The sequence below is a fragment of the Opisthocomus hoazin genome, chromosome 8 (genome assembly GCF_030867145.1).
Source record: "Opisthocomus hoazin isolate bOpiHoa1 chromosome 8, bOpiHoa1.hap1, whole genome shotgun sequence".
Taxonomy (NCBI): domain Eukaryota; kingdom Metazoa; phylum Chordata; class Aves; order Opisthocomiformes; family Opisthocomidae; genus Opisthocomus; species Opisthocomus hoazin.
Genome location: NC_134421.1, coordinates 18,958,283 through 18,985,448, shown reverse-complemented (window position 1 = coordinate 18,985,448; position 27,166 = coordinate 18,958,283). Strand labels below are relative to the sequence as shown.

General features: G+C 48.1%; 1 protein-coding gene across 1 annotated transcript; it reads left to right on the top strand.

Moving 5' to 3' along the window:
- The first annotated feature begins 5,535 nt into the window (after positions 1–5,535).
- EMP1 (epithelial membrane protein 1) lies at positions 5,536–20,284 on the top strand. The gene is made up of 5 exons (XM_009934998.2): positions 5,536–5,681; positions 16,916–17,034; positions 17,671–17,773; positions 17,881–18,021; positions 18,617–20,284. The coding sequence occupies exons 2-5, from the start codon at positions 16,957–16,959 to the stop codon at positions 18,775–18,777; spliced, it is 483 nt and encodes a 160-aa protein (XP_009933300.1). The 5' UTR covers positions 5,536–5,681; positions 16,916–16,956; the 3' UTR covers positions 18,778–20,284.
- Positions 20,285–27,166: the final 6,882 nt, after the last annotated feature.

Sequence of the window (27,166 nt, the reverse complement as noted above, 5' to 3'; positions counted from 1 at the left end):
CCTGCCAGCCCTCTGCTATTTGCCTGGGGACTTGGAGCTCAGAGGCTCTTTCCTTACTGGCTGCATCACCCACTGTGTTCAGCCCTCTCTGCCCTCCCCTGACCCTGTCAATGCCCAGCCTGCCTTTCTGTCTCAGCTACGCTCCCCTGTTCTCCTTATTCTCCCTCCTCACCATGCACTGAGCTTGGTGCTTTTCCCCTGCCACCAACTCTTCTCACTGGGAGACCAGTACAGGTACCACTGCCCTCCCTAGCAAGCCTTCCTTGGGCTTTTCTTTCAGTTTAGCTGTGTAAGCCATTTGGCTGCTTGGTTTGTTCATATGCCAGGTCCCTCGCAGTCTCTGCCATTTATCTTCCTAGGCAAGCACTGTCCCTTCCTGCATGTGTGTAGAGCCTGTGACACTACAATCCACCCTGAGGCTAAAAAAAGCAAGATATTGCAGAGAGTGAGATGCAAGTACAGTTGGCCTTCATGCACCCTCCAAGAGTTTATCCCTGGCTGCAGAGAGAGACTCCTGCAACTTTCTGAGGACACCAACATCTTTTCTAAGAAAAAAATCCACCAAACCTTGAGTAGAGCTAACACCTGCAAACAGCCCATGCGAGCAGAGGTAAATAGAAAGATGTCTCATTACCAAACCTCAGCTGCAGCACAAATGGCACTTGCCCTTGCCTTGACTTCTAAGCTGATGTCCATTTCTACAGCCAATGACACAGCTGCAGTCCAGGACAGGGGTGCAGGTAATTCCCTTTGTCAGCACTGAATGAAAGGACAACAGTAAGGCACTGTCAACTCATGTCATTCCTTGGTACTTGCAGGATGTTTTTTTCTCCACTAGCATGGTAAAACCTGTTGGTGAAGCAATCAGTAGTGTGTACTGTGCAATACAGCAGACACAGAAGGCACAGGTAGAAATGAGCCAAGAGCAAGAGAAGGCAATAAAGAAAACCTCCTTGGCTGCAAGAATGGATGAGACAGACCTTCATGTGCACGTGGAAAATACCACCAGCCACTATCTCTTTGATGTGGAATGGGAGAGGTTCTCAGGGAAAGTGACAGCTCAGATAGGTCTGCCAAGGCAGAGGTACTATTTGCACATTACAGGCAAATGTCTTCAGCTGTGCTATTTCCAATGGAAAAAAGGAAGAGGCTGAGGTAGAGGTTAAAGTATGGAAAAATGAGATGGGGAGTGCAGTTCCCCGACTCTCATAAAAGCAGGGGAAGACCTCTTTTCAGATGGCGCTCATCTCACCACACCCTCTTTTGCTCCAGAGCATGGAAGAAAGTTATGTATGTTTTCCCAGGTTCAGGTCTCTAATCTCAGCACGAGCCAGCTCATGCTGCCTCCTCCAGGTGTTCAGAACCTCAGCCTGAGGATCACAATCAGCCCACCAAAGAGCACCTGGGAAGGCAAGGCACTTCTGGGCTAACTGACCCGCTGAGAACTAGTCCCAACCCCTCAGCCAGTTGTGAATGGATTGTCATTTACCCAGTCTGGCAGAATCTCCAAATCTGCTGCAGAGACCACAATGTGAATGTCAGTACTCTAAGACAGTGTCAGATGCCAGTCCACCTGCTCACAGAGGAATCATGATCATCCTCACCTCCCTTCCAGCATAAGGCCTGTTTCACAAGGTAAGACAAAAATTAATTCGAATCACTATGCAAATTATGGTAGGAATGGTCTTCTTATGTCATACTCATATTCATTTTTTCATTCCTGTTGAGAAATAAGGAAAGATTTGGGCCTTCCCTGATGTGGTAGGTGGGATGCAGGGAATGAATTCTTGCATAGACCCCACTCACAATACTCAAGTCCTGGAGGGAACTATTAAAATTCTTGTCTGTTAAAGCTTGGTGAGAAACCATTTCTACACAAATACTATAAACGCAGGGCATTTTCAACTAAGTACCTGTCACCCACTTTCAAAAGGTCAGTCAGCCTGACAGTCCTAACTGATTTTGGAAAAATCACATGCAGGTATTTCTCTAGGTTTTATTTCTCACACAGTTTACCAAGGTACTCGGGCCAGAGATCATCCCTGCCACCAAAAAAAAATCCCAAACAGAAAACAGACTGTGCACAAGAAGAGCTAGTGTTGACTGCAGTGCTCAGTGTTGACTGCAACTGAGCTTGTAAAAAGTCAGCTTCCCTACGTACTGGAAGTTTAGCAGTCCTTGGGGGGACAGGAACATGACAAGACACATTAGAGAAATGACTAAAACCATAAAGGTGTGACTTCCAATATCTGCTTCCTCAGAACTAAGTGAAGCTATAAATAGGGGAACCATTGCCTTTTCTTCTCCAGGAGATGAATGCTCCCATTTGAAACCCTGCAGGGTCATGCGTGACAAATGCAGTTTATCATATGGCTCTGATATGTATCATAAGTCTCTGCAAATTACTGTATCACATGGATAACCCCAGGATACACACACAAACACATCAGTTACACCACTACAGAGAAGTATGAAACTTGATAGTTTCTATTTTTTTAAACCCACACATTAGCTCAGGCTCAACCCCACCTTCTCCATGTTATGACAAGCGGAGAAGTAGAAAACGTTGTGTAGCATATCACTTCCACTTGTCCTGCAACCAGCCAGAACAATGTTGCACAGAGTAAATAGCCTATATAAGTGAGAGGAAAGACTTTAAGTATCTTTAGGTGGAAAGACATGCTGTTTAGACTGGGGGACTTAGTACGCAGTGTATGTTTGCAGATAGTTATCCAGAAAAGCATATCCAAATAGCATATGTTGAATTCTTGTTGAATCTGCACTTGAAGGCACCGCAGAGAACATGGGAACTCAGCTACAGACCTCTCCCAGGCATAGATTCTGGCATGTGAAGAAAGTGCAGGGAGACCATGGCCTATTTCCCCTGGCACCCCCCTCTCTAGAAACAATCTGTTCTGGATGCTTCCAGCTGAGCCTGACCATGCCTCCCCCCCCCTAACTCCACACTTCGTCTCCCACTCCTCATCATCCATTCCTCCTTTGATCTGAGCTTGTGAAACTTAATGTTTTCCTGTCTTATCTAATGTCACTGCGGATGCTCATCTTGTTACACCAAGGGCTACTGTTCACACACAGCAGTGATGTCTGCAAAAGTGTGGGGCATAGCAAAACGAGCAGACACACAGCAGCAGAAAGCTGCATGTTTGGGAAGAGCTTCAGCAAAAGCATGGCACGCATGGGAAAGCTTCACCCTCTCATTGCCCATGGAAATGCCAATCCAGATTCCCACATCTTAAATTCTCATGGCTTTATCCTGACCATCTCCTATTAGTCGTGTGCAGGCATTCAGAAAAAGTCTGTGAAATGAGAGATGCTTAGGTCAAGGGACACCATGGATTATGATGTGGGGATCTTAGGCAATTCAAACTTACTGTGTCAAACTGGCAGCATGCTTTAGATTTTTGATCCCATGATGAGACTTTTCACGTCATGTGTTTTCTATTGCAACCAGCCTTGTGAAAACCACACACCCTAAAGGGAGAAGTTGCTGGAGGCACACAGAAAGACCAGCCTCTTCTCTAGATGGGTGGATAGGGCTGGTTTTCTGTCACACACACATAAAGGCTTATTGAGCTAATGCTTCATCCACAGACAAACGGCTACACAGAAAAAGCAGCAAATACTATAAACTTGAAATATTCTCCTACCTTAACCTATTTGTAAGGTTACCTCTACCCTGTCTCCTTGTCCAGATGCAAGGTGGAAATATCCCGAAGAGTTACCAGTCTGTTCAGTGGAAGCTGACCTCATCGTACCCTGACATCACCTGCTTAGATCACCTGCCTTCACTTGCTTAAACCATCATCTTACCTACATGCAGGATTGCTCCCAAACAGGAGCAGCTATTGGCACCTTTGTTTGCTTGACACTTGCTGTTACCCCCACACACACCTGGCTTGACAGGTATAGCAACAGGGATGAAGCCAACTGCTGGCAGGGTACCAGTGCTCCTCCAGGGCCACAGTCACAGCCTGTGTGGCCTGTCCTGTTGCTTTTCTTTACTCTGCTGGCTGGGCACCAGCATTTCCAGATGGAGAGCTAGGAAGCAATGGTCCCGTGGGCAAGCTGACGCTGCAGAACCCTGCTGCCTCGCTGCGAAGTGTCTGATGTTGGCCAGTGCCTGACACAGCCTCCCAGGCTAGAGAGCAATCTCTACAAAACAAGCTTGCTCTTTCTGGACAAACCATGCTTTGCCAGTCACGGGTCACTTTGTACTCAACTTGTTAGGGGGCTCCACAGTCGTTGCCCCACGTGAGTGTGTTTTAGACACAGGTGTTTTGGCTGCTGGGTCTCAAATGAGCGATTCTGTGAGTGTGCAGGCAGTTGCCCTCTGGCAGTGACTTGTGAACAGGTCTGGGCCAGAGGATGCTCCACCACAGCTGAACTCTGGTCCACAGAGTCTGCTTTTTAAGCAGGTTGCTATAGTCTAAAATCAGACCAGATAGATATCAATAACACCAGAGAGAAGGAATAATCTGAAAAACAGCAAGGTCTTTTAATCTGTATAGACTTCAAAGAGCATCAGCTTTGTCTTTCAAAAAAGGCAATCCAGTGTTCTCCTCATTAAAGTGGGAAAAGCCTTTGCCAGGTATTTTATCAGTATCTGCTTATCTCTTTCTGGGCCTCTGCAAAGGCAGGCTTGATTCCTTGCAGTAGCAGATCACCAGCTCTGTCAAAATATGGATCACTTTTTAAGCCAGATGTTTTCTGACAAACTTCTTCCCCCTTCACCTGCATCTCAAGCACATCGTCACTCAGTCTTGCCTGTAGCAGGCAAAAGACAACTACACCAGTTAATTCTTTGCAAATGTAAAGGATCTATTTTTAGAGGTCTTTAAGATGACAATAAATGTTGACCTCAGAAAACTGTGAATGACAAACTCCTTGTTTAATCTTTCTTGCCTGCTCTCTCTCCGCGGGGGAAAACCACCACCCACTGGTCAGCTTGCTCCAGAGTCAACACCAGGCCAGAGCTGCCTATTGAGCATCTCTGCTCCTTGGTATATATGCCCAAAAAGTCCTGTCCATGCCAACCCCAGTGGTCCAAATTGCATTCATTCCCCTGCCCCGCCAGGCGAGCCTCTGCGACTTCTCTCTGTGCAGCACGGGGAGGGGATGCGGTGACTCACTCAGCCTCACCATTCCCCCTGCCAACCGGCTGTTTGTTTGAGTGATTGTATTGTTGAAGTCCCGTTGCCACATTTGTAACTATACTTTTTTTTTTTTTTTATGACAACCAGAAGTTCAGTTTTATAAACAGATGCTGTTGTGGGCCTCTATTACTCAGCTGGATCAGCGTCAGTCGTTTTTCCAGGCTGTGGTTTCTGTACTGCACTGCACACTGAGTCAGACACAGCCCTCCACAGATTTCTTTGAATCGCTGGTTTCCTCCCAGCGGCTCTTGACTCTTGCCAACAAAGCAGGGCGTAGCTCATTAATTATTTTTTTTTTTCCTTCTCCCTCTCTTTAAAGGCAGACTGATTCATAGTAGCTCCTTTAAAACAGAGTGGAAGGCCACCACCCTCCCCGCACTACCAGAGGAAACTTAAGCCACGACCAGGTCACTCCCCTTCACTACAGCTCCGCGCTCCAGGACATCAGCACTGCCGCTCAGCACGCTTCTGCTCCCACAGGTGCCAGGACCAGCCCCAGTCCACACGGTAAGAGCTGCTCTCGAAAATCCTCAACAACTTTTCTCCCTCACTGGCGGCTGCTCCTCTCGCCTAGCAGTTCCAGCCTGCTTTTCTCCTCTGCTCCGCCACTTCTCTTCAACTTGGCACGCGAGCTGGCTTCGGGATGCACCTTAACCTTTCAACATTTGCTTTGAAATCTAGCTGCGTTACGGGGCAAAGCGACACTGCAAGGTGCCCCGGTTGCAACTGTAGAGCACTGGCAGCAGCAATGTTATTCTCACCTCCAGGGCATGTGCAGCCAGGGCGCAGGCATGGGGAGCCCAACCTCGGCCAGCCCTGGTGTAGGAGCTGCCACACGCTTTTGGAGTGGCATTGTTTACAAACGTGGGAAAAGGCTTGCTTGAAATTAGGGCTGCTTTTTCAATGTTTCTGGCTCTCGCTCTCATTTTTCTGTGTGTCTCTCTCCCCTCCATCAGTAGTTTGCCAAGCTTTAATTTAAAGCAACAATGATCATTCCGAGTGAAGTCTGAGAGGCACTAAAGACACAGACTTTGGGGTACAATGGGGAGGAGTTCTCTTTTTCTGTTGGGGTCCCGGCTTCTGAGGCTGAAGGCAAGCCTCAGTTCTTAAGCAAAGCCACACAATGGGTAGAAATGCATGCTATGCCTTTCTTGGCAGCACAGACCCTGGAGTGGGGAGCACTGAGAAGCAAAGTGAGGGAGCGGGTGGAATTGCTAAGAGCACCACAGGCTGCATGATGGGGTGTGGTGAGGGGAGGCACTGATGGGAAGTGCAGGATTGCAGAAACTGGCACTTTTCCCTATTAACCTGCATTTTTCCATGCAACCTCCCCCTCCCTCCCCTTCTTCACCAGTTCTCTCACTTCATCTGTCTGCTGTGTTTTGTACTCTGTGGTCAAATCCCTGAACTATTTTTGATGTCTGAAAAAGGGAGCGCAGCAAAGCCAGTTTGTTGGCACCAGGCTTTGGTTCCTGTTGCAGGAACCCAGCATGCCCCTGCACAGTTTCGTGGGTCTGAGAGAGACTGAAACAGTATTTAGCCCAGTCCTGCCGGGAATGGCTGGGGCTCAGCGGAAAGTTACTATATGAGTGGCCAAGAAGCTGAGCTGACCTTAACCTTGTGGCAGCAGACTGGATTTTGTGAATTTTAAGGTTCCCTCTGGCCTCATTGCTTGCAGCTTGGTCATGCAGGGGTGCCTCCTGCCTAAGAAACAGATGTGTTTGGGAGGTAGGGAAGCTGACTGAGGCAGTGTTTCCAGGGCAGTCAGCAATCGGTCTGGGTAGAAAGCGGTTTTGGAAGTTGTCATTTACCACTATTAAAAATGAAAACAATTTGCACAAAAAAAAAAAAAGCTGTGGCCACAGAGCACCTTTCACTCAAAAGCTTTGAATTTCTCAAGGCACCTCTGAGAGCAGCTTTGCCCAGGAACAGCCCACTTGACATTTCTGGACAGAGTGGGATTCTTTTCTGAGCAAACACACAAGAGGGAGCTGGCAAGAAGAGTGTGAATAGTTGGAGCCTTTTAGCTATTGTTCCTATGATAACAGGGGTTTAAGTAAGTCAGTCGAAACGCTTCTACCCAGCCCACCTCACACAGCTGCCAAACCTGGGGACTGTGAACTGAGAGAGCATGTGCTTAAAGGCAGCTTATTTCTATTTGCTCCCTTGAGGATCAGCATAGCAAAAGCATCAAAACTTGAGGTATCCTGCAATCACTAACAATGGAAAGCCTGGAAGCACACCCTGAAACACAGCTCCTTCATGCGAGGCACTGCACACCCACCTAGGGAGCTCCTCCCAGCAGGCTCCTGCAGAAGCCCCCCCAGCGATGACTAACCATTCAAACACGTGGCAGACAGTCTGAGCCATTCATCCAGGCTACCCTCCTGTGAGAGCTGGGCATCTCCACATGGCACGTGCCATCCCGAGGTAGACATCTGAGAGAGATGGAGCCGAGCCACACCCAAGGACACATTAATGGAGGAGGGACTTGGGATCCTGTGGAGAAACACCGTTTTGGAGTGGATGCCTCAGAGCTGCAGGGTTGCTAGTGCTCCCCAGTATCCTGCTGAGGACAGAGAGCCCTGGGCTTGGAAAACCGGCCCTGCTGGCCTAGCCAGTGGTCTTTGAATTTTGCAGTGTGCGAGCAATGCAAGTGCATGCAGGAGTTACTGCTTGGTGGCCTGGGGTGGAGCAGAGATTGTATTTGGAAACAGTTCTGGGAGATCTGCTGATAATTGCCAGCGTTTTGTGGTTTTTTTTTTGTAAAAGACCAGCCTCAGGGCCTTGGTTATAATGAGATGGGGGAGATTTGCTGCAAGCACGAACGAACGCTTCTCTATTTATCACACTCCCAGCTGCAAGGCTGGCATATGGCACTCAGCCTGTGCCTGCTTGAGCTTCCTCAGAGCGAAAGCAGGAGAAGTGGTGGGATACAGCCTGCTTCCTTATCCCTGCCCACTTCCACGGGGCTTCACAGGCCCCATCAACCCTATGCAGCAGCCGCAACACCCCTTCCACTTGCTTACTCCCCCAGTTCCCTTTGGCTGCTGGATGAGTGCTTTCCACTGAGGGCTACAGCCAATGGTGAAGGGGGAGGCACCTGATGCCAGGCTGGCATCTGCCCTCAGATGCTCAAGTGCTCCACAAGGCAAGAAACAGCACTACTAGACCCCCTTTATGTCAATGGGCTCCTATGCCTGTACACTTCAACCGGGAGGTGACAGCACTGTCACCCGACACAACACAGGGCAGGCTGCAGGGTGTGGCACTCTTTATTTTTTTCCTTCCTCCTGTTCGCCTGTAAAAAAAGTAGTGAAAAAGAACTAAAATATGAGATTTATTTACCCTTCCCTCAACGCAGGGAGAAGTAAGAGTCCCAGAGATACTCTTTTACGTCTCCAAACGAGGGGGCAAGGAAGGGGATTTCCTATCTCCCCATATGAAGGTGGATGCTTAATACTTCATGAGTCTTTTCTGCTGAGGCAAAGTAGCGTGCACAGAAATGGAGGCTCTTCTCCATGGCCCTGCTCTTTCGACAGCCCCTGCAAGGGCTGATAACTAACTGGTAGCCACGGTGCTGTAATACTGGCCCTGAATAAACGTGCTGAAGCACCAGCTCAAATGCGATTATACAGATCATCTGTCAGAGCCAGTCCCACAGTATGACACATGGTCCAGCAGCAGTTCCCCATATCAATTTAGAGTGCCTCCTTTCTTAAACTGCGTTCTGCTGTTACGCTACAGGGAGGGCAGCAAAGCAGCACATCTGGGGCTGCAATCTGCAGCATGATTTCTTTAAACTCCGTTGGGAGAGTTTTGGAAAGTACCTCCTGAGTTAGAACAGCTGGACAATGAACAAAGGAAACCCTGGACAAATTTGCAGCTCCACACACCCTCCTCGTCCTGAACTGTTTGCAGCAGGGCAGAGAGTACATGGAAGCCGCTCTCTGAGAAAGACCAAACATAGCCCATGCCTTGTCATGGTAGGGAGGGATGGGTTAGGACAACTCTGCTCCAGAACCCACGTTGCCCAAGCGAGTGACCGGTTCGCCACGCTCACAATTAAGATCTATCCCCTTTCCCCTGTGAAAGCCAGTCTATACCGCAGGCATGGGGAGACACCCACAATGAGCCCAAGGATGGGTCCTGGGCTAGGTCATCCCCAGCCATGCAGAAAAATGCAATGAACTGTGAGCACTAGAGTGGCTGGCTGCAGGTGAGCAGTGACCCCTGCCAAAGGCTTAGCTCTTGTGATGTGGGCCCACCTGGCAACACGTTTGGATTAGAGGAAATCCGGGGCGAGGGCCTTCGGTGTCCTTTTGCCCTCACAGGGCAGAGTCTGCTCAAGGCGGAGAGCTGTGAAAGCAGCTGCCATGACTGGGTCCAGAGTCCACGTTCTTCTCGTTCCTGCGAGGGACTTCTCACCTGTGGGCCCCAGCAAGCCTCTGGAAAGGACAGTAAGAGCCATGGGAGCAAGAAGGGAGAGCTGGAAAATGCTCAGAACTGGGAGAAGGCTGGTCAGGGGGAAGGAAAGCTGGGCTCTGAGACGGACACAGCTAAGCCACCCTGCCTGCTAGCTTCCAGCGGCTGCAGCCAGCCCAGTGTGTTGTGCTCTGACAAGGGGAGTTCCTGATGCCTTGTGGAAAGCCATTTCCACATGTAACAAGAGCTAGAATGACCCTAGTTCTGCCAGCTCATACTAATCACAGGTGTAAGCAGCCCTCTTGAAACCAGATGGGGCATTTTACCTCACCCCACTCTGCACAGAGCACTGACCATCTCCAGGATGCACAGCATCCTCTTGCTTCTGCTTTATACTCATAGCATCCTCTTGCCTCCACTTTATACGCACATTCCTGTTCCCCCCAGTCCATCACTCGTGTACTCTGGGTTGAAAGAAAGAGCTATCACAGAATTTTGCAATTTAATCCTGCACAGTCTTTTTCAAGCTGGCTTGCATGAAGAAGGACACCCTCGAGGCAGACTGAGCCAAAAGGTCAGACTTTTTAGGTGCCGAATTTGCACCGACCTCGGTGTCAGTCAGGGTGTACTGGCATATTCAGAGGTTTTGCAGTCTTGAGAAAGAGGGACGCTATCTGCTAAGGAGCCATTTCTTTTTCAGTTACCCTCCCTTGAAAAAAAGAGGGAAGATCTTTACAAAACTCTCTATGTAAATCAGAGAATTGCAGTTTTAATTTAAAAAATGCAGCCAAAAGCACAGCTGATGTGGGCTCCATGGACCTTCCACCTCTATCTAAAGGCTGTTGACAGGAGGAAAACAGAAGTCCCACCAGAAATGATCTGTGCACTTTTGCTCACACCACGTTGTAACCTGAACTTTCCTGTCAGAGCTGTCAGATGGTTTCTCCTACGTGGGCACTATCAGTGTTGAAGTCACACAGATAGATACATGCACCCATAAGGAAGCCGTGTATGAGCACGCACGCACGCACGCAGATAGACACACTCACGCACGTGGTTCAGCGCTGTTCGTGGGGAAACCACAGATGCACACTCCCATTCATAGAGGGTTCCACGCAGAGCTGCAGATGCACACCCCTACACACGCCACGTCATCGCCCAGACCGTCAGTCCTCCCACAAATGTTTCTCGTATATCGCGGCATCTTGTCTGAACGCCTGCAAGTCCCAGCAACTCCCGCGTCTAACTAACCCACTCAGGGACTATCCAACATGCTAATGGGTGAAAGTGCTCCCCATTGCACCCCCAAAGGTGCAAAGGAACACTCCTGTGCTTCCACTAGCTCTGAGGTCCCCTTCCCCACCCCTCCCTCTTACTCACTGCCCATCAGTCCCAGCCCTTCCTTGGCATGTCTAGTGTGAGGAGTGACAGTGTGTTCCTCCAGCAGCAGCTGCTGGCTGCCTGCCAGGCCCCAGGCAGCTGTCTCTTCCCCTTCCTACTACCAAGCCAGCTTTGGAGTTTCTGTTGATGTTGTCACATGGCTGAACGCTCCAGGGTGGTTTCTTCTGGAGAAAATGCCAATTTCTCAGTGTCTGCCCTAGGAGCTCTGATGTTTCCCCACTCTCAGATGAATCACGAGCATGAGAGCTGGAAAACCCTTGTGTGTCATCTTGTGAATCCCCCTTGCATCGCTCAGCTAGTGGAGGTTCATTACCAAGGGTGGATTCTTGAGGACTTTGCTCCCACAAGAAATTATTCACATGCTGGGGCTTTACCTCTCCCCTGGGAAGGCAATTCCCCTGATCCCTTGGAGACCATACCAGTAGGAAATGCTTCCCAAGAACCAGAGAAAATCTTCTATTTACTTCAGCTTATTTTCAGTTGTAGTCCCTCAGGCTGCTCTAAGCTTTCCTTTAGTTTGACATTCATCTGCTACTTTTACAGCCTTGTGGTCACCACAGCCACCACCCATGCACGCACAAATCTTCTCAGTGCCATAAACCAGAGGCTCCAAAGGTCTCCATGTGCCCACGCACACCTCCTGCCCAACCCTCTTCCCACACATATGAAATCTCTTTCCAGAGGCACCAGCCTACTCATCCACATATCTATAAAAAGCATCTGACTTGTAAATTGAGTCAGGCCAGTCTGTCAAAACCAAGTTGTCAACAGCAGTGCTGGTGTACAGTGGTTATAAAAGTCTGAAGTCAGCAAGGACTCTGGATTCAGTTGGGTGTGAAGCAAGAAACAGAGCAAGGGTGAAAGCAAAAAATCCTTCCCTGTAGTTGTTTAAAGTTGCCATGAGCTTTCTAGTAACAATGTGATGGGTCCAGAATCACCATACCACCAGAATATCACAGAGATCTTCACATCTTTTGCATCCTGCCAAATGACCCTGGGCATGATGAGGACCCATGCTTGTATCGCACACAGTGACAAGGTCTGCAGCTGTAGCAGGGCTAAGATGCAGTCAGGGCCTCAACTCAGTCAAAAGGCTGATACACAAATTCTGCAGAAGGTTTTATCCCATCCTGAGGCTTCTCTTACTGGTAGCATCATGTCAGTGTTGCTATTTGTATGTTGGCTTTGCACTGAGGAATGCACCAGTGACAGAGGTGGGAGTTTGTGACTGTCTCAAACATCAAACAGTTTTTATTTTCTGTCCCATCGTCTCCAGTTTTCCCCTTCCTTTCCAAGTGGCCTTGGCCCTGATTTGAACTACCAGTATTCCTGATGTGACCTTGTGCCACCTCAGACAGTGGCCAGGTTCCTGTGCTTTCTCTAGATATTGGACCTCCTACTGCTGCCATCAGAGACAGCATACTGGGTGAGACAGACCACTGGTCTGACTTACTGTTACATTCCTTATGTTCTGTGGTGGCAGCTGGCGAAGGCAAAATTTCTTTTATCTCAGTTGCTTTCGATCTATAGAGTTTTTTGTTGTCATTCTGGCCAAAAGCATTAGCTTTTTCCCAAAAATGCCATCCTTCCATTGTTGAGAAGCTGAATGTATCAAACCCATGGGACTTCAGCTGAAAAACTGAGTTTTAAAGTCACTACGGTCCTCACAGGCAGTGTGATTTAGGTGCTTTCTGCTCCCCAGACACTACAGGCTGATATAGGCTGTTGGCTGAGTTCTCCCCTCAGCCAGCATCGCTCACAGGACACCTCACCAACCCACCCTGGAGATGCAGTCCCAAGCAGGAACCTCAGTTCAGAGAGGAGAATGGGAATGGAAGTCACATGAGCTACATCACTTAGGAACACTGCAGATCTGAAACATGTCAGATTAAGTTGAGAGTGCTCTGCTTTTTCACCCCAAACAACCTGATCATTCCTGCAAAAACATCCTGTACACTTCCCCTCTACTCTTTTGACCGCAGTGCACTTTCTGCCAGAAGCAAAGGACCACTACCTAGTCTGGTTTACTCTCTTGAATAATCTACTCCCTGTATTTGAGGAGCTACACTGTTGGCCTTTGTTGTATCTCCAAGTGGTACTTTGCATTCCATGCTGATGCCTTTCGAAGCAGCAAGGGCAAGGACTCACTTCTCCGGATTGCCCTTCAGATAGAAGGATCCAAAACACTTTGGGGGGGGGGGGGGGGAAGGGGGCGATATGGGTGGCTACACTTTGCCTGCATGAGAAGACTTAGTTTTTAATGGATAGTGCTTGCCTGCTTGAACTTCAACTATGGAGTACAGCACAGCTATGTGTTGTTCCCCAGTGTACTCCTGCATGGTCAGAGAAATAGTCTCTACAGAGATAAGAGTCAGTCAGGTTAATCTCTAGGCTTTTTTGTGCTGAAGGCTGCTATGGTGATTGTTATTCATGGTTACTGTTGGTGTGGCCTGTTTTTTCTCTTCATCCATCATCCTAGGAAAAGGAAACTCAATCCGCTGTCATAAGTGCTAGATCTTCTCTTGACTCACATAGGCTGTTCAGCAAGTGCATGACCTTCACTCCTTCTTCCCCACCAGCCTGTCCTATCTCAGTAGTCATTCTACTCCATGTCTCAGCTCTGTTTTTCTTGGCTTAGCTGGGGTGTCTCCTCTGGAAGACGTGCCAGGAGGCTCAATACAGAATTCACAACCTGGTTGTTTGACTGGTTCTTGAGAAGCAGTCCTAAAACTGACAGTGTCCTGAACACTTGCAGGGTTAAATAATTGTGGTTTTGAGAGCTTTGGGGTGAGTCAGTGGAAAAAACTGGCAGCTTTAGGAAGGCTAAGACTGACTCATAGCGCAAGAAGAGCCTGAGGAGCTCCCAATCCAGCTGCAGTGTAGGCAGGGGGATGAACAGGCATTTGCATGTAGTGTCCTCTCGCTCCAGCAATGCGACCCCACCCTGTAGCGGAGAAAGATGTCTCACATTTAACAAATGGAAAGAGTATCCAGTCAGTCACAAACGATCTGCCAGATTCTCTGTCTAATGGGAGGAAAAGTCCATGCCGTACCGTCAGAGACAGAAATGACTCTATTTCAATGCCGTTCGTTCGTTCACCCACTGCTCCTTTGGGATTGTTCTCTAGCGTTTTATTTAAAAGGCAGGCAGAGATGAAGAAAGGGGAAAGCGAATGAATAGAGAGGGAGGCTTGTGCTTTAACTCACAAAGAATCAAACTAAGCTGTGAGCACATACCCCCAGGGGAGTTCGCATTTGATAGCATGTGTATTCGGGGAGAGGTGCTGACGTTCTGGGGAAGCAGGAGAACTGAAAGCACCTGAACTAACAGTGCTCTCAAGCAGTGCGAGAACGGGGCAGAAAAAGCAAAGAGAATAAAGGACCTGGGTTTTTTTCTCAGCATATTGGTCAAAGTTCTGGGTATGGGTTCTTTTCTTCACATTGAAAAGTAACATTTATCACTCATTTTTATTTCTGAATGCAAACAAAAGATGCATTTAAAAGGACTGTTCTAGTCCTTTAAGATGTCGTAAAAGTAGGTTTTTGGTCTTTCAAACACAGGGCTTTTTTGAAGGTCCTCAAAAATAATTGGTAAAAAACCTGCTGAATTCATTTTTAAAGAGGCCATGGAAAAATACATCCACCTAAGAAAGAAGAAAGTTTAGCCACTGTTCATTAGAGGCAAATTTCAGAGCAGGCAAATTTGCCACAATTTGGTGTATGCATACCAAGACACTATGATGGCAAGAGCACTCATTACAGTTTTTTGTAAGAACCAAGGTAATCAGAAAAAAGGATGACAAGCAGTCAAAGGGATGAGAAGATTTGACTCAGAGGCTCTGTTCAAGGCACCTGCTGCAGACATGTCACTGAGTCATGGCAACAGCAATAGTTTCTCAGCTGAAGGTATAGCAGCAATGTCCGTATCAGCTGCCATCTAGCATTTTGACACCCTTGTTCCTTTTGCAGTCAGTGGAAAGAAGGGGAAGGGTCTAACGCTCAGGTCAGGTGTGTTCATGTGGTAGCCTGCATATAGTACTGAGAACCTGGATATTAGCAATGCTGAACACACAAATTACTGTCACTACAGTCAGAGGGGAGCTCCTAAGAAGGCTGTATTTTCTCCAAGGTCAGCACTAAGGGAGGTACTGTGACAAGAGAGGGAACAGTGTCCAAGCCATCCAGGCAAATCAAGCCCTAGAGCATGAGGAGTTTGCTAGGACACCGCAAAACAGACAAGCAAGCCCAGCCCATGTTCATCAAGCCAGGGCTTAACAAGTCCAGAGAGTTCTCCCAGGTGAAGGAAACCTCACAGCAGACGAGTTCTTGATGAGGAGACAGGACCAGTCACCAAACCTAATCTGTCCTTCTAAGGAGTGACCTCGTTTGGGTGGGAGGAGTGCCCTAACACAGCTGGTTCCTTGAGATCCTGAACTCAAGGAATTCTTCCTGGTCATCAGCTGATGCTGAACTGGACAAAGAATCACTGATGGAGAAGTCTGCCTGCCCACTGTGGTTTGGGAAACTGTCCAAAGCAGTGCAAGGAAGCTGCAGCACTTTACAGGAATACACTCTTACACATGGCCACAATGAGATGAAAGACAGGAGTGGAGAAGGTGGAGTCATTGAGTAAAAAGAACCACATTTATGGGAGCTTACAAAGCCTTTTGTTACAATTTGTGTGAAAGATGTAATGAAGTGTAACTGTGTTGTTCCATGACAATGTTACCACACCCTGTGCAAAGGGTGACAACATCAAACCTTACCTGAGTCACCTGGACCAAAATAACTTGACAGCCAACATTAATTACATACTTGATACTGCTCTTCATTACCACTTCAGTACCAGCACTAGCAAGAAAAAGATCAACACAGCCCTGTGAAACTTTTTAGGAAGCCATCTTTCACTGACCACAGAATGGACCCACTAAACTCTTCTGCCTGATTCCTGTGGGTGTACTGCACTATTACTAATAAATGCCTGGAAGGAGGGGAAATATGCTCGCTCACTCTGTGTGAACTGTCTGCACTCCCTCTCACAGCTTAGATTTGTTGCTTGCATTTTACCTTTTCAGGGGAGAATTCAGCAGCCTTGATGAACAATGTCATGAGAGTTATCGAAAGCACATTCCCCTCCCTTACCATTCACGTGTTCATCAATGACAGGGAATCTGACAAAAAGTAAAAGCCTGCAGGGTGCAGAGGCAAAAAAAACCCAAAACACACTGAAGAGGAACTTGCATTACAAGAGAATCTTATTGCAGTAATAAAGTGATCTGCATGCCTCAAGCTTTGAAAGGGAAACAGGCAGTTTTCATTGCAAACCTAAGCATCTTCCTCTGCTCAAGAACACCTCAATGGCATTTCTGTTCTGGTTATTCTTCTCTTCACACAGTGGAGAGGGCCATTGAGCAGGGGTAGCCCCCCAGATCCCTCCACTGCTGCTCAACACCTGATGCACCCAGGAACACACCGTCCTCCACTCCACACCACTTGTCCGTGTCCCAGACCAGCTTGAGGAGGCTGTACAGGAAAGGGAGAACAGGAAGAGAAAATCTTTCCTGACCTCTGTGAATCCTGTGGGCAAAACCTCCTCTTCCTGGAGTGTATGCCTGGCGTATGTCATTTTTACTTTACATGACTAGACACCAATTTAAGCAACCTGTGTATATACTCAGGCTATTTCTAAAATACCCCCAAGCTAACTACCCCTGCTCCTCCCAAACTGGTTCCTTTAACCTCATGAGCAACTAATGCCCTTGCAGATTTTGACAAAGGTTTTAGCAATGTTTTTTTGTGACTACATGCTTCCAGAATGGATTAAAGATCAACCTGTTTTCTCACATGTAAATAAAGCTTATTCTTTGATTCAGCCCTTCCCTTCACCTCCTCCCTCTGTTCTTGTTCTCCTCCAGAGCTCTCTGTACCGGTAACAGCACCCAGAAAAGGACCCAAGATGTTGGTGCTACTGGCTGGTATCTTCGTGGTTCACATCGCCACTGTCATCATGCTCTTCGTCTCCACCATTGCCAACGTAAGTAGCGACCACCCTGGATGAGACATGGCTGTTGCCTTCTGCAGTGGCAGCCAGCCCTTCACACGGCTGGCAGGCAGACAGGCGGGTGGATGCTCAGGTCTACAGGTGAGGGACACCCGCTCACGGCCATGAGTAAATATGAAGCAGTGACGGGTGTGCTCAGGGAGCAGAAATGCAGCCAGGGTGGTACAAGAGGCAGCCTCTGCTCCCAAACCCCAGAGCCAGCAGCACCCAGGCACTCTTCCTCCAAGAAAGCCCAACAAGTCTCCCGTTCCCGTGCCCCCCGCACCCTGGTGGGGCAGGTTTCGGGGGCCTCTTGCACCAGCTCGCCCCCCTGCACCCTCCTGCCGCCTCACATGGGGAGAGGGAGAGGATGGGCTGAGCCGTTTCCCCCGATCGAGCGGGGTTCCCGGGTGTTTTGCCCGGACCAAGCAGCTCCTGGCTTTGGGAGCCTGCGCCGCCTCCCACCCGCCTCGGTTGTTCCTCTGCGGTCCGCACACGCTGACTTTCTCAGCTCTCTGCCTCGAGGCACTTGGGCTGCTGTTGCTCCCCTTCCACTTTCATCTGACAACTGGGCCAGAAGTGCGAGGAAGCCTCCCTCCCCCTTGACAAAACCGCTTCATCCTGTTTCAGGTTTGGATGGTGGGTACTTCCAGCTTCGGAACGGCCTCATCGGGACTCTGGCTACTGTGCAACAGGACCTGCGAGCAGCTGTCAGTCAGCAGCGATGACGAGGGTAAGTTACATCCGCAGTTTTGCTGCGGTGATGAATTGCAGGACGTTGGTGCACAATACCGAGGCTGAGTCCTGACCTTCTCAAATCTGTTCCCGGTGTGTTCACAGCTTACCTCAAAGCCATGCAGGCCTTTATGATCCTCGCGATCATTTTCTCCGTCATCGCGCTTGTCATGTTCATTGTCCAGCTGTTCACCCTGGAGAAAGGCAAACGTTTCTATGTGACTGGAGCCGTCATGCTGGTTTGCTGTAAGTACTCACGCTCTGCTATGGCTCTGCATGCGTCCCACCGCCTCTGCAAGCGCAAGTAGCCGCACATATCTTCCACATACGGCTATTGGAGGAGCTTGTCAACCAGCTAAGAGTTTCAAGTGACCAATTTTTTTGGTATAACAAAGCACTGAGGAACTGGAAAGCTGGTTTGTTTTTTACTGTATATGATCAAAATGTTTCCATATTTTCATTAGAAAACCCCAGTGGGTTTGACAAAATACCTTTGAAAGACAACAGAAAGGATTCAAGTATTTTGGGGGGCAGGGGAATAAACAGGTACTGCTCGTGGGATTCAACATGCAGCACCAAACTGTCTGCAGATCTTATTACTGATTTCCTCCTAGCAAAGGTTTATTCCCCATAGCACTCACTGAACAAGCCCCAAGTGTCTTATGTCATCACTTCTGCAAAAGAAAGCCTCTGTAAATAAGCCTAATGGGCATCAGCCCCCCTCTCGTATGGCACAAGACATGCATTGTGATCTCAGGGGACAATGGCACTTCCAAAGTCCTGCAGTAATGCTGCTTTCTGTGTGTTTTCCAACTCTCTTTTTCCCCCTTCCTTCCCACAGGGCTGTGCATTCTGATTGGAGTCTCCATTTACACAGCTCGGTTCACAGACATGTTCGAGACCACAAATTCTCACCACGGCTACTGCTTCATATTGGCCTGGATCTGCTTTTGCTTCAGTTTCATCATCGGCATCCTCTACCTTGTTCTTAGGAAAAAATAAGGCTGATGAGAGTCCAGGGGAGAGGGCTGGCTACTGGGAATGGGGAAGAATTGCTCTGCTGAGAGAACTGTTGGGCCACTAGCAAAAGATGGAAATGGCCACCATCATCACCACTGCCACCACCACAGAAAAATCACTAACAAAGAATCCTCATAAACTCCTTCACCAAAGAGAGGTAGAAACAGCTCCAAGTCATCTAGCACCCCTGGGGCTGTTGCACCGGAAATCTGCAGGTGGCTCAGATGGCTGTTCTCCTTTTCTGCAAAGTTATGTCATACTTTCACAAAGCTTCAAGCTCAGCAGTGATGATTGAAGGGCACCACAAAAACAAGGGCTACATCTTTTTCCCTTTCTAGAGCCCTTCTCAGTTATCTTTTGGTGTGCCTTGTGGGTTGGGCAGTGAGGCTTATGACCCCTTTTATTGTCCATTGAAACAAATGGGATGGGCCTTTTGTTACATTTTTTTATATATATGCATATATGTGAAAGTTAAAGACATTAAATTGAGAAGCAACCCAATAGAAATCAGATTAAATTAATATTAATAATATCTACAGAAAGAAGGCAGCAATATCTTTTGCTGCGCTGTTTACTATTTGACATTCCCATGGTTGAATCAGATTCAGGTAGGAAGGGCAAATATACAGGTGTGGATGATGGAGAGAGAGAGAGAGAGAGAGAGAAAGCATAGGGGTGAAGGTACACAGGGGGTCCTAGTTACAGAGGATGCACTTTCTCAATGATGCACATGCAGGGAGGGAATAATTTGGGGTGTATCTACACTAAAATCTTCCGTTCAGCTCCAGAACATGGTAACAGCACTGCAACATTCCAGGTCTTTACCGAGACAAGTCCTTATCTGTAGGTAGGTTTTTTTTTCTCACATTGTCACCCAGGACATGGTATTAACTGAGAGCCCCACCTTGTAACACAACTCTTCTCAAAGGCAGATGATACTGGTTGGTAGAGGAAATGTATTCCCTAATGAGAGATTTGGAGAGATCAGGCAGGTCTTGTGAGTTCTGCTCCTTGCTGCACAACCTTAGGCCAGTCACCTAACCTGGTGCTTTTCCATCTGCCAAATTCTTCCACAAAACTATACCTACCTCCCAGGGTTGCTGAGAGGTTTTGAGTCTGCTCTGTAATACAAGGTCTCCATGTGAGAGACTGGCATGGGCAAGTAAGGCATTGGTACTGCTGCAACCCACAGATTTCTGTCAGTTCGAAGAATCTCAGTCACAAGTGGCATTTATAAGGGACAAGAGGTCAAAACTTTCTGTGACTCCGTTCACAGCTAAAAGGCAGAGAGTATAAGAAAAACCATGCAGCTGCAGATTGTACATGGAGGCTGTTTACCTCTCTCTCTCTCTCTTTCTGTTACATTTTCTTGTTATGTAGACTTCATCAGTTTGGTGGATATATTCTAGTACTGTATGTTGCTGTTTCATTAACAAAGGTTATTTCATATATAGTCATTGTAAATATTTTGAAATGCATATTTTTAACTTTGAGGGTATAAAAATAAAATCTGATTCCCTTTATTATAAAGAGTTTTGCTTTGGTGTTTTTTTCATTGTGTTTCAGACAGTTGTTAAAAGAAGCATTTGCTGTTCCCACTGAATCAAATGTCACTCCTTAAAAATGATGCAGAACTATCATGTACTCTTGTCAGTGTATGAGATTTCTCATTTTGGAGGGGAAGAGGAAGCAGAACAACTCTCAGAGCTTCTGTTTCAGGCTCTCTGCAACCTCAAGCTGATAGTGTGAGCAATGGTAACACTCAGTCCTAGAGCCAGGCTTTGCTTTGCACCCAGGAGATTCACACTTAGAAGAGTCTCATCTCTGTGGAAGCTGGTGCCTAAGATGCTGCAGGATTTGTTATGTCTTAGACCAACCCTCGGCACAAGTGAGTCCCAAAGCAAAATCACCGAGGTGTTTGCCTGTGTCACTTGACTTGGTATAGTGGTTGCCTCCTTAGATTTGTCTGGCCAAACACCTCAGCAGTTCTAGAGCTTGAGAAAAGACTCCAAAGCCCAGGACACAGGCAGGTCTCAGCAAAGTTGGGGCACAATTCTGTGAGCTGTGAGGTGTCGTAAAGCCTAGCGGGAATCAGCTGCGTAAGAAATTTTTCTTTATCAATGAAGCCACCTTCAGGAGAGCTAAGACACATGCTAATCGAGGGCAGAACCATGGCATGAATCTTTAAGAGCTGAAGTTTCACCAGAGAAGGACCGTATACACAGGAGAGTGTGGGAAGGCTCAGTGTGTGAAGTGTGGAGACTTGTCTCGGTCTCAGGAGGTCCCAGCAATCCTGCTGTCCTCCTGGCACTCTGAGAGGTGCAGGGTAACCAAAGACCTGTCAGGCACTGGGGGACGAGTCGTCTCTGGCTTCAAGCTAATACTGGCAGCTGAGACATGAGCTAGTGGCTGAGGTGGAAATACTGGGGGATGCTACCCAGGAAGCTTTGCAGGAGCACATCCACTGCTTGGCTGGTGTCTGTGCTGTGTTTCTAGCATGGCACAGATCACAAGTGACAATATGATACCTTACAGGCTAATAAAACAATCCCAACTTTGTTGGGGTGCCCAGGACAGGTCACCTGCAATGCTCTCAGTTTTTGAATAACAGTCTCCAGCAACCTTTGCTTCACCACAAACTCTTGTCATTCACAGCTAAGCAAGGATATAAAGGCTACTGGACACTCTGGGCAGCTTGGTTTGCCTGAAAAAATGCTTAGGCTTTTAAAGGAACTGTGCCCTAATCTACAGTTGGGAAAAATCACTGGGTCCTCTGGCATCTGGCAACTCTAGTCAATGCAGTGGCTGAAGCATAGCCCATGCCAAATGAGACAGTCTTTCCTCCACACCTGGTAGCTCCCACCACCATCTAATGAGTCCTGTTACATTAGGGACTCGCAAGCAGGGAATTACAACAGGCACTGGCAGGACAGAACACACCAAACAGAAAAGCAGATGCCAGCAAAGACAAATCAATTACAAAACAGAAGGAAGCAGAAAAGAATAGGAGCAAATGGCACTACTGGTCATGTCATATGACAGGAGTTTGCTCAAAGACCATCTTCCACATAGTGTGAAAGGACACAGACCCAGTGCCACGCAGACTTCTGAGACAGAAAGTCATGGTACTCCTGCAAGAGCCATTACAGGGATTTCAGGGATCAGGTCTCACAAGGGCCAAGACCAAAACTGACCCAAACTACCTCAGGGACAAATCACAGCAGAGTCCTCGCACTGGATGAGAACCCTTTGTGAGGGGAGAAGCAGAGAAACAAAACAATTCCCATGCCTGAGACTGCACTGCAGAGCAAAGGAAGGATTCCCCCTCCCTGGTCCTTTTTCTGCAGGTCACAGTGCAAAGAGGAAGGGATTATTCGTAGACAAACAACTGACCAATTCAGGTAAATTTACTAGAGTAAATCAGCCAGACCAGATAAATGATCCACAAGCTAGTGCTGATTAAAATCACCCCAGGAGCTAGCAGAGGCCATACACAGGGACAGCCCTGCCAGACCTGACTTTTCTGAGAATTCCTAAGGAATGAACACAAACAGAAGATCTCCAAACAGGAGGTGCTTGGTATAAGGAGTCCTTGACAGCACAGACCATTTTGTTAGCCATACTAGGAGGAACAGATAAAGGCTATTTCCATACTCACTACAAGGTAAGGAGAGCAGAGAACTACAGGAAGAGCTAAAAATGAGGGGCAGCCAGGGGGGCAAGAGCAAGAGATACTCTTGCTCTGACCCGTGAGTCAGGCTATGCAGGCTGGGAAGAAGCAGTCCAATAACTGCTCACATTAACGGGTTTGAAATTATCTGTAAGTGTTCAGGTGAGTGTTGCAAAAGCCTCTGCAGACAGCTCAGGGGAGAGTCCTCCTCTGTGAACGGCAGAAGACAAAAACCGGCCAGGCAAAGTAACTGACTCCCAAGCTGATCAAGGGGTGTTGACAGCACCGCAAATGCAAAGGCAGCAGCACCATTACAGGACGCAGCTGCCTGCCAGCACACCCAGAGTGGGAGAATGGCTTGATTCCCTTTCAGCAAAGGAGACAGATTAAAACAAGCCACCACCACCAATAACAAAACAAAAAAAAAAACCCAAGGGTGCAAGCAATGGGGAGATGACGGGAGGCATAAAAGACGGTGCTAAGAGTGGTGTAAAAAATTATGGGCCACTTCTAGCACTGGAGCAAATGTCCACTGCTGGCATCCAAGGTGCAATTAGTCTAAGAATCATTGAACAGAGGAAAGCAAGACGAAATCAGCATGAAATATTATCCCACTCAAAACATATCCAGACCAGAGAGCAGCCCAGGAATGTATGCTGGAGTTGTACTAGTTGTCTTTAGAAGGCTGCCTAATCTTGTGATTATTTACATTTGCAGCTCTGCCTGCTCAGATAATAAGAGCAGTCAGAGTACCAGTCAATTGCTGGAGAAACTGGGGAGGAATTTTAATCCCAGACACTCTGTTCCCGCATTGCACAGTTGGCGAGGTACATCACTGTACCTGATCATCACTGAGCTGAGCCAGCTCAGCTCTCCCGACATTGTCAGTGCCAGGGTATTAGATTAGATACACCAGTGATCTGATGCACGATGACAAATCTCATGTTGCACAACTCACCCAAATTGCATGGATTTCTGGTATAAATATACACCTTGACATCTGTTACACTGCTTAGGAAGCTTGATTGCCTTTCTGCTCAATCTAGCACAAAAGGCAGTAGCTGGCAGCCTTCCTCCTTTCCACTCCCTCTCAGGCTTTCCATGTGGACAAGGCTAGTCAGGGACCAACAGGGCCAATCTATAGGGTGAGGGACCTCCAGCCAGCTTCTTCCCAGAGGCAAGCACAGGAGGCATGCTCCTCAGCAGAGGTTTATAAGAACCCAAGATGCTTCATCTGGTCCCTTAGGCTAATCCCAGTGTCAGAATTTGGGCAACAGAGCCAGATCTACCTGGAGTGAAGTCCAGGGGAAGAGGCAGTGCTGTGGAGTTCTGTCCTATGAATATGATCCCTGTCATACAGATGATTTGGAGAGCATAACACAGTCAGAGGTGCTAAAGGAAGGGGTGTTAGAGGTGCTCCTGCCTGTCTCCACCTTCCAGATAAATCTGCGGGCAGACAGAACCCTGGCTTTTGGGGTTCACAGATGGATGTGATTTTTTTTTTCCTGAGTTTTGTGGGGCATCATAGATTATTTCTTCCTCTAGAAGCAATTCCCTGAATAACCCATTTCATTCACGTGCTCACTGTAGAGTTTTTTTGACTTTGCTGAGATGGTAAGACGGAGCTGAGAGTGCTGAGATGTAATTCAATGGGAGGGTAGTGGGATGTGTGGCTCAGAGACAGGGGAGTATTAACTGAATCAGGCAGTACCTTATTATTAGTGCCCAGAAGCCACACATAAAAGCCATGAACAAACACACCATGACAGCTTAGCTAAGCAAGGTAAAGGTGGTGCTGTAGACATGACCTGTGAGAAGAGGGGTCAGGATGCAGAGATGAGGAGTGGGGAGCTGGCAAAGAGGCTTCCACATGCTCCTGACATTGTAGCCATGGCAGGTTTCCCCCATACTGCTGGGCAATGCAGGGCTCCCTGGGAGCTGCTGACAGTCTGCAAGTCCTGCTGATGTCTGTAAAAGCTGAGGTTGCTCAGCATTTTGGGGACACGTTTAGCAGCTCTGAGGATTGGGTCCAAAGCTCTCATAATTTTTGTTTACAGACTCACAGAGGTAAAAGATAGCCTCAGCACACCTTCAATGTATTTTTTTAGGGGGTTCTGTTTCTAAATGGCATTATGAAGCAGGAGTTGCTTCATGTGCATCACACAGAGGATGACCAACCACACAGCACAGCAAGCAGCTTTGTGGCAAAGAAACCAGATCCTTTGCACTTTGCATCCCAGCTCTGGAAAGGGCCTTCAGGCTCTGCAAGAGGCCAGGGTGTGGGGAGGGAGAGGCAGAGGTGAGAGGCAGGAGTGAAGTCCTCAGGACCATCCCAGAAGCAAGCAGCACAGACACTACCTACCCAAGAGGGTGGACTGGCACTGATGTCAGATCAGATGACATGCAGAAACAGAGCAGCAGAAAGAAATGGGAGATCAGATGTATGGATAGGAGAGAGAAAGAGATGGACAGGAAGAACAAACACTGCAGAAGAACTGAAGACTATCACAACCCTGGGGGCTTGAGGGAGGACAAGCAATGCAGTGGGGAGGTGTATAGAGTTTGGGACAACTGAGACCCACTGCAATCATCTGTCAAGCAGACACATGCTGATCAGGCAGTAGGCTGGTTTCCCCAGGGCAGTTCCAGAGGCTCATATGCACAATCCTGCTGATTGTAAACTGCCCAGCACCAAGCATCCGCGTGTGCTCTTTGAACTCCTTGATGACTGAAGACCCCGGTCCCCTGAGTTGTCACTAGAGGTCAGTGCAAGCTCAGTAAATGCCTCTGCTGACTATATCTGCTGATCCTATGAGCTGAGTCGTGGGCATACCCAGCCATGGATAGTGCTGCTTTATCACAGTATAATTCAGAAATAGAGGAGTGCCCCAGCCTCACTTGGCAGCCCAAGAAATCAGAGGAGACCTGCTGGACTCTTTCTGTGACACACTGTGCTTGGTACAAGAGAAAGGGAAAGGTTGTGGACATAGCAGGCAGCTCAGTGGAGATCTGGGGGGGCAGGACTGATCCAACTACACCACTGCCTGCAGCCGCGTGTCCCCTGGCAGCAGAGAGCTCAGAAGGCAAGGAGGGGATATCCTCCTTTACCTCTTAGGGTCATGCTTGCTGCGTGCCAGCACAGGCAAAGATGGAGGTCAGCTCACCCTTCACCACCTCCCCAGCTGCTCTCCTGGGCTGCTGCCTGCTTCCCCTGTGCCTGCTGCTAACAGCAGCAATGAGTGGTGGAAGGAGACAGGCCTCCAGGGAGAACCTTTTCATATTACTTTCACAATGTGACTAGCAAACAAGGGTATTTAGTTCAGGATTCACAAACCCTCAAGCAGATACCGGTCATGAAGAATAAAGCACAGTCACATCCAGATCCAGCACGCTTCGGAGCAGGGCCAGTGCAGCACAGGGAGCAAGACCAGGCTGACCTGCAGTGCCAACAGAGCCGTTACTACACACTGGCCCTTATGAACATTCACATTCAGATGACTGTGGCTTTGACAGATAGAAAGCACCTACACTGAACTTCTCCCATGCTGGGTCTCTCTGTGCCATTTTATTTTTCCACACACAGGCAAAAAGCAGATTTTTGCACTATCTGCTTCTAAGACAAAGCTTAATGAAAAGCAGATGCTTTCTACCATGACTGTTTCCTTTCTTCCTTCCCTAGGTGACTTCTACCCTCTCCCTACCATGGAGGTGGAAGCAAAATTTGGAAGAGCAGCAAGCTGGGAGTCATGCAGGAGCCCTTTATTGCCCAGGGGAAAATCAATGCCACTTAAGCCAACACATATGCTGTAGATAAAAGCACTACTTGCTCAGAGAGGCCACGATCAGGAAAGTTAGCCTGTTCTTAAGTTTCTGACCATTGTAGATGTGTTGCACATGTCTCCAAATATCAGCAAAGATTTTGTGCCATAGGAGAGTCAGATCTAGATGCAATTCAGGTGGAAAACACTACACAGGCAATGCATGTGCCATGCCAGGTGGAGCTAAGAGAACAAATCCATGTCCGTATGTTGTAACCTTACTCTTTTCCCCAGAATCACTGATCTTAATGGGATCAAGCAAAATGGAGCTCTTCTTTCATCACAGCGCTCTCTCTATTAGCAGGTGCAATGGATGGGAAGCCACAGACCCTCAGCTCTTGCTTTTCATCTCTTTCACGGTCTGGAATTGCTTTGTTTATAACAGTATCCTTCATATGCATGGATTCATCTCAGCTGGTGTAGTTTCACATAACCTGCTTTACAAAGGTTGAGAGCATGGCTGCAACATCAGTTCCAGCAGGTCTGGAAAGACAGACTTCTAGTATGAGAGAGAGTTCTGGTAGACCCTTTGCCTTGGTAAGACCAAAACCTTATGCCTGACTGTTCCTGATATGCAAAGGAAGGCTACTATGTCATTCCCACCTTCAAGACAGCCAGATTAACAGGCACTGTGTAGGCACCAGTTGTCATTATTTAACCAAAAGCACCCTTCTCCCAACCTGATCCCCAACCCTTCCAGGGGTGGGCTGGCTGACACATACCATATCCCTCTCCACCACACTGCTTCCTTAGGGACTGCCTTCCTCTTGCTTCCTAGTGCTGCCACCTTCCAGAGCTCACACAGGTACTCAAAGGGCAAGCACCTCAGCTTTAATCCTCAAAGCCATCAGCAATTATCTTGCATCACCTGTGCACTGTTTGT

What these genes read in the sequence shown, in the direction of transcription:
- EMP1 (XM_009934998.2), top strand. Translation starts at nt 16,957, where the DNA reads ATGTTGGTGCTACTGGCTGGTATCTTCGTGGTTCACATCGCCACTGTC. An exon ending in AGTCAGCAGCGATGACGAGG is followed by an intron (nt 17,774 to 17,880) that starts GTAAGTTACATC and finishes GTGTGTTCACAG; the next exon opens with CTTACCTCAAAGCCATGCAG. An exon ending in AGCCGTCATGCTGGTTTGCT is followed by an intron (nt 18,022 to 18,616) that starts GTAAGTACTCAC and finishes TCCTTCCCACAG; the next exon opens with GGCTGTGCATTCTGATTGGA.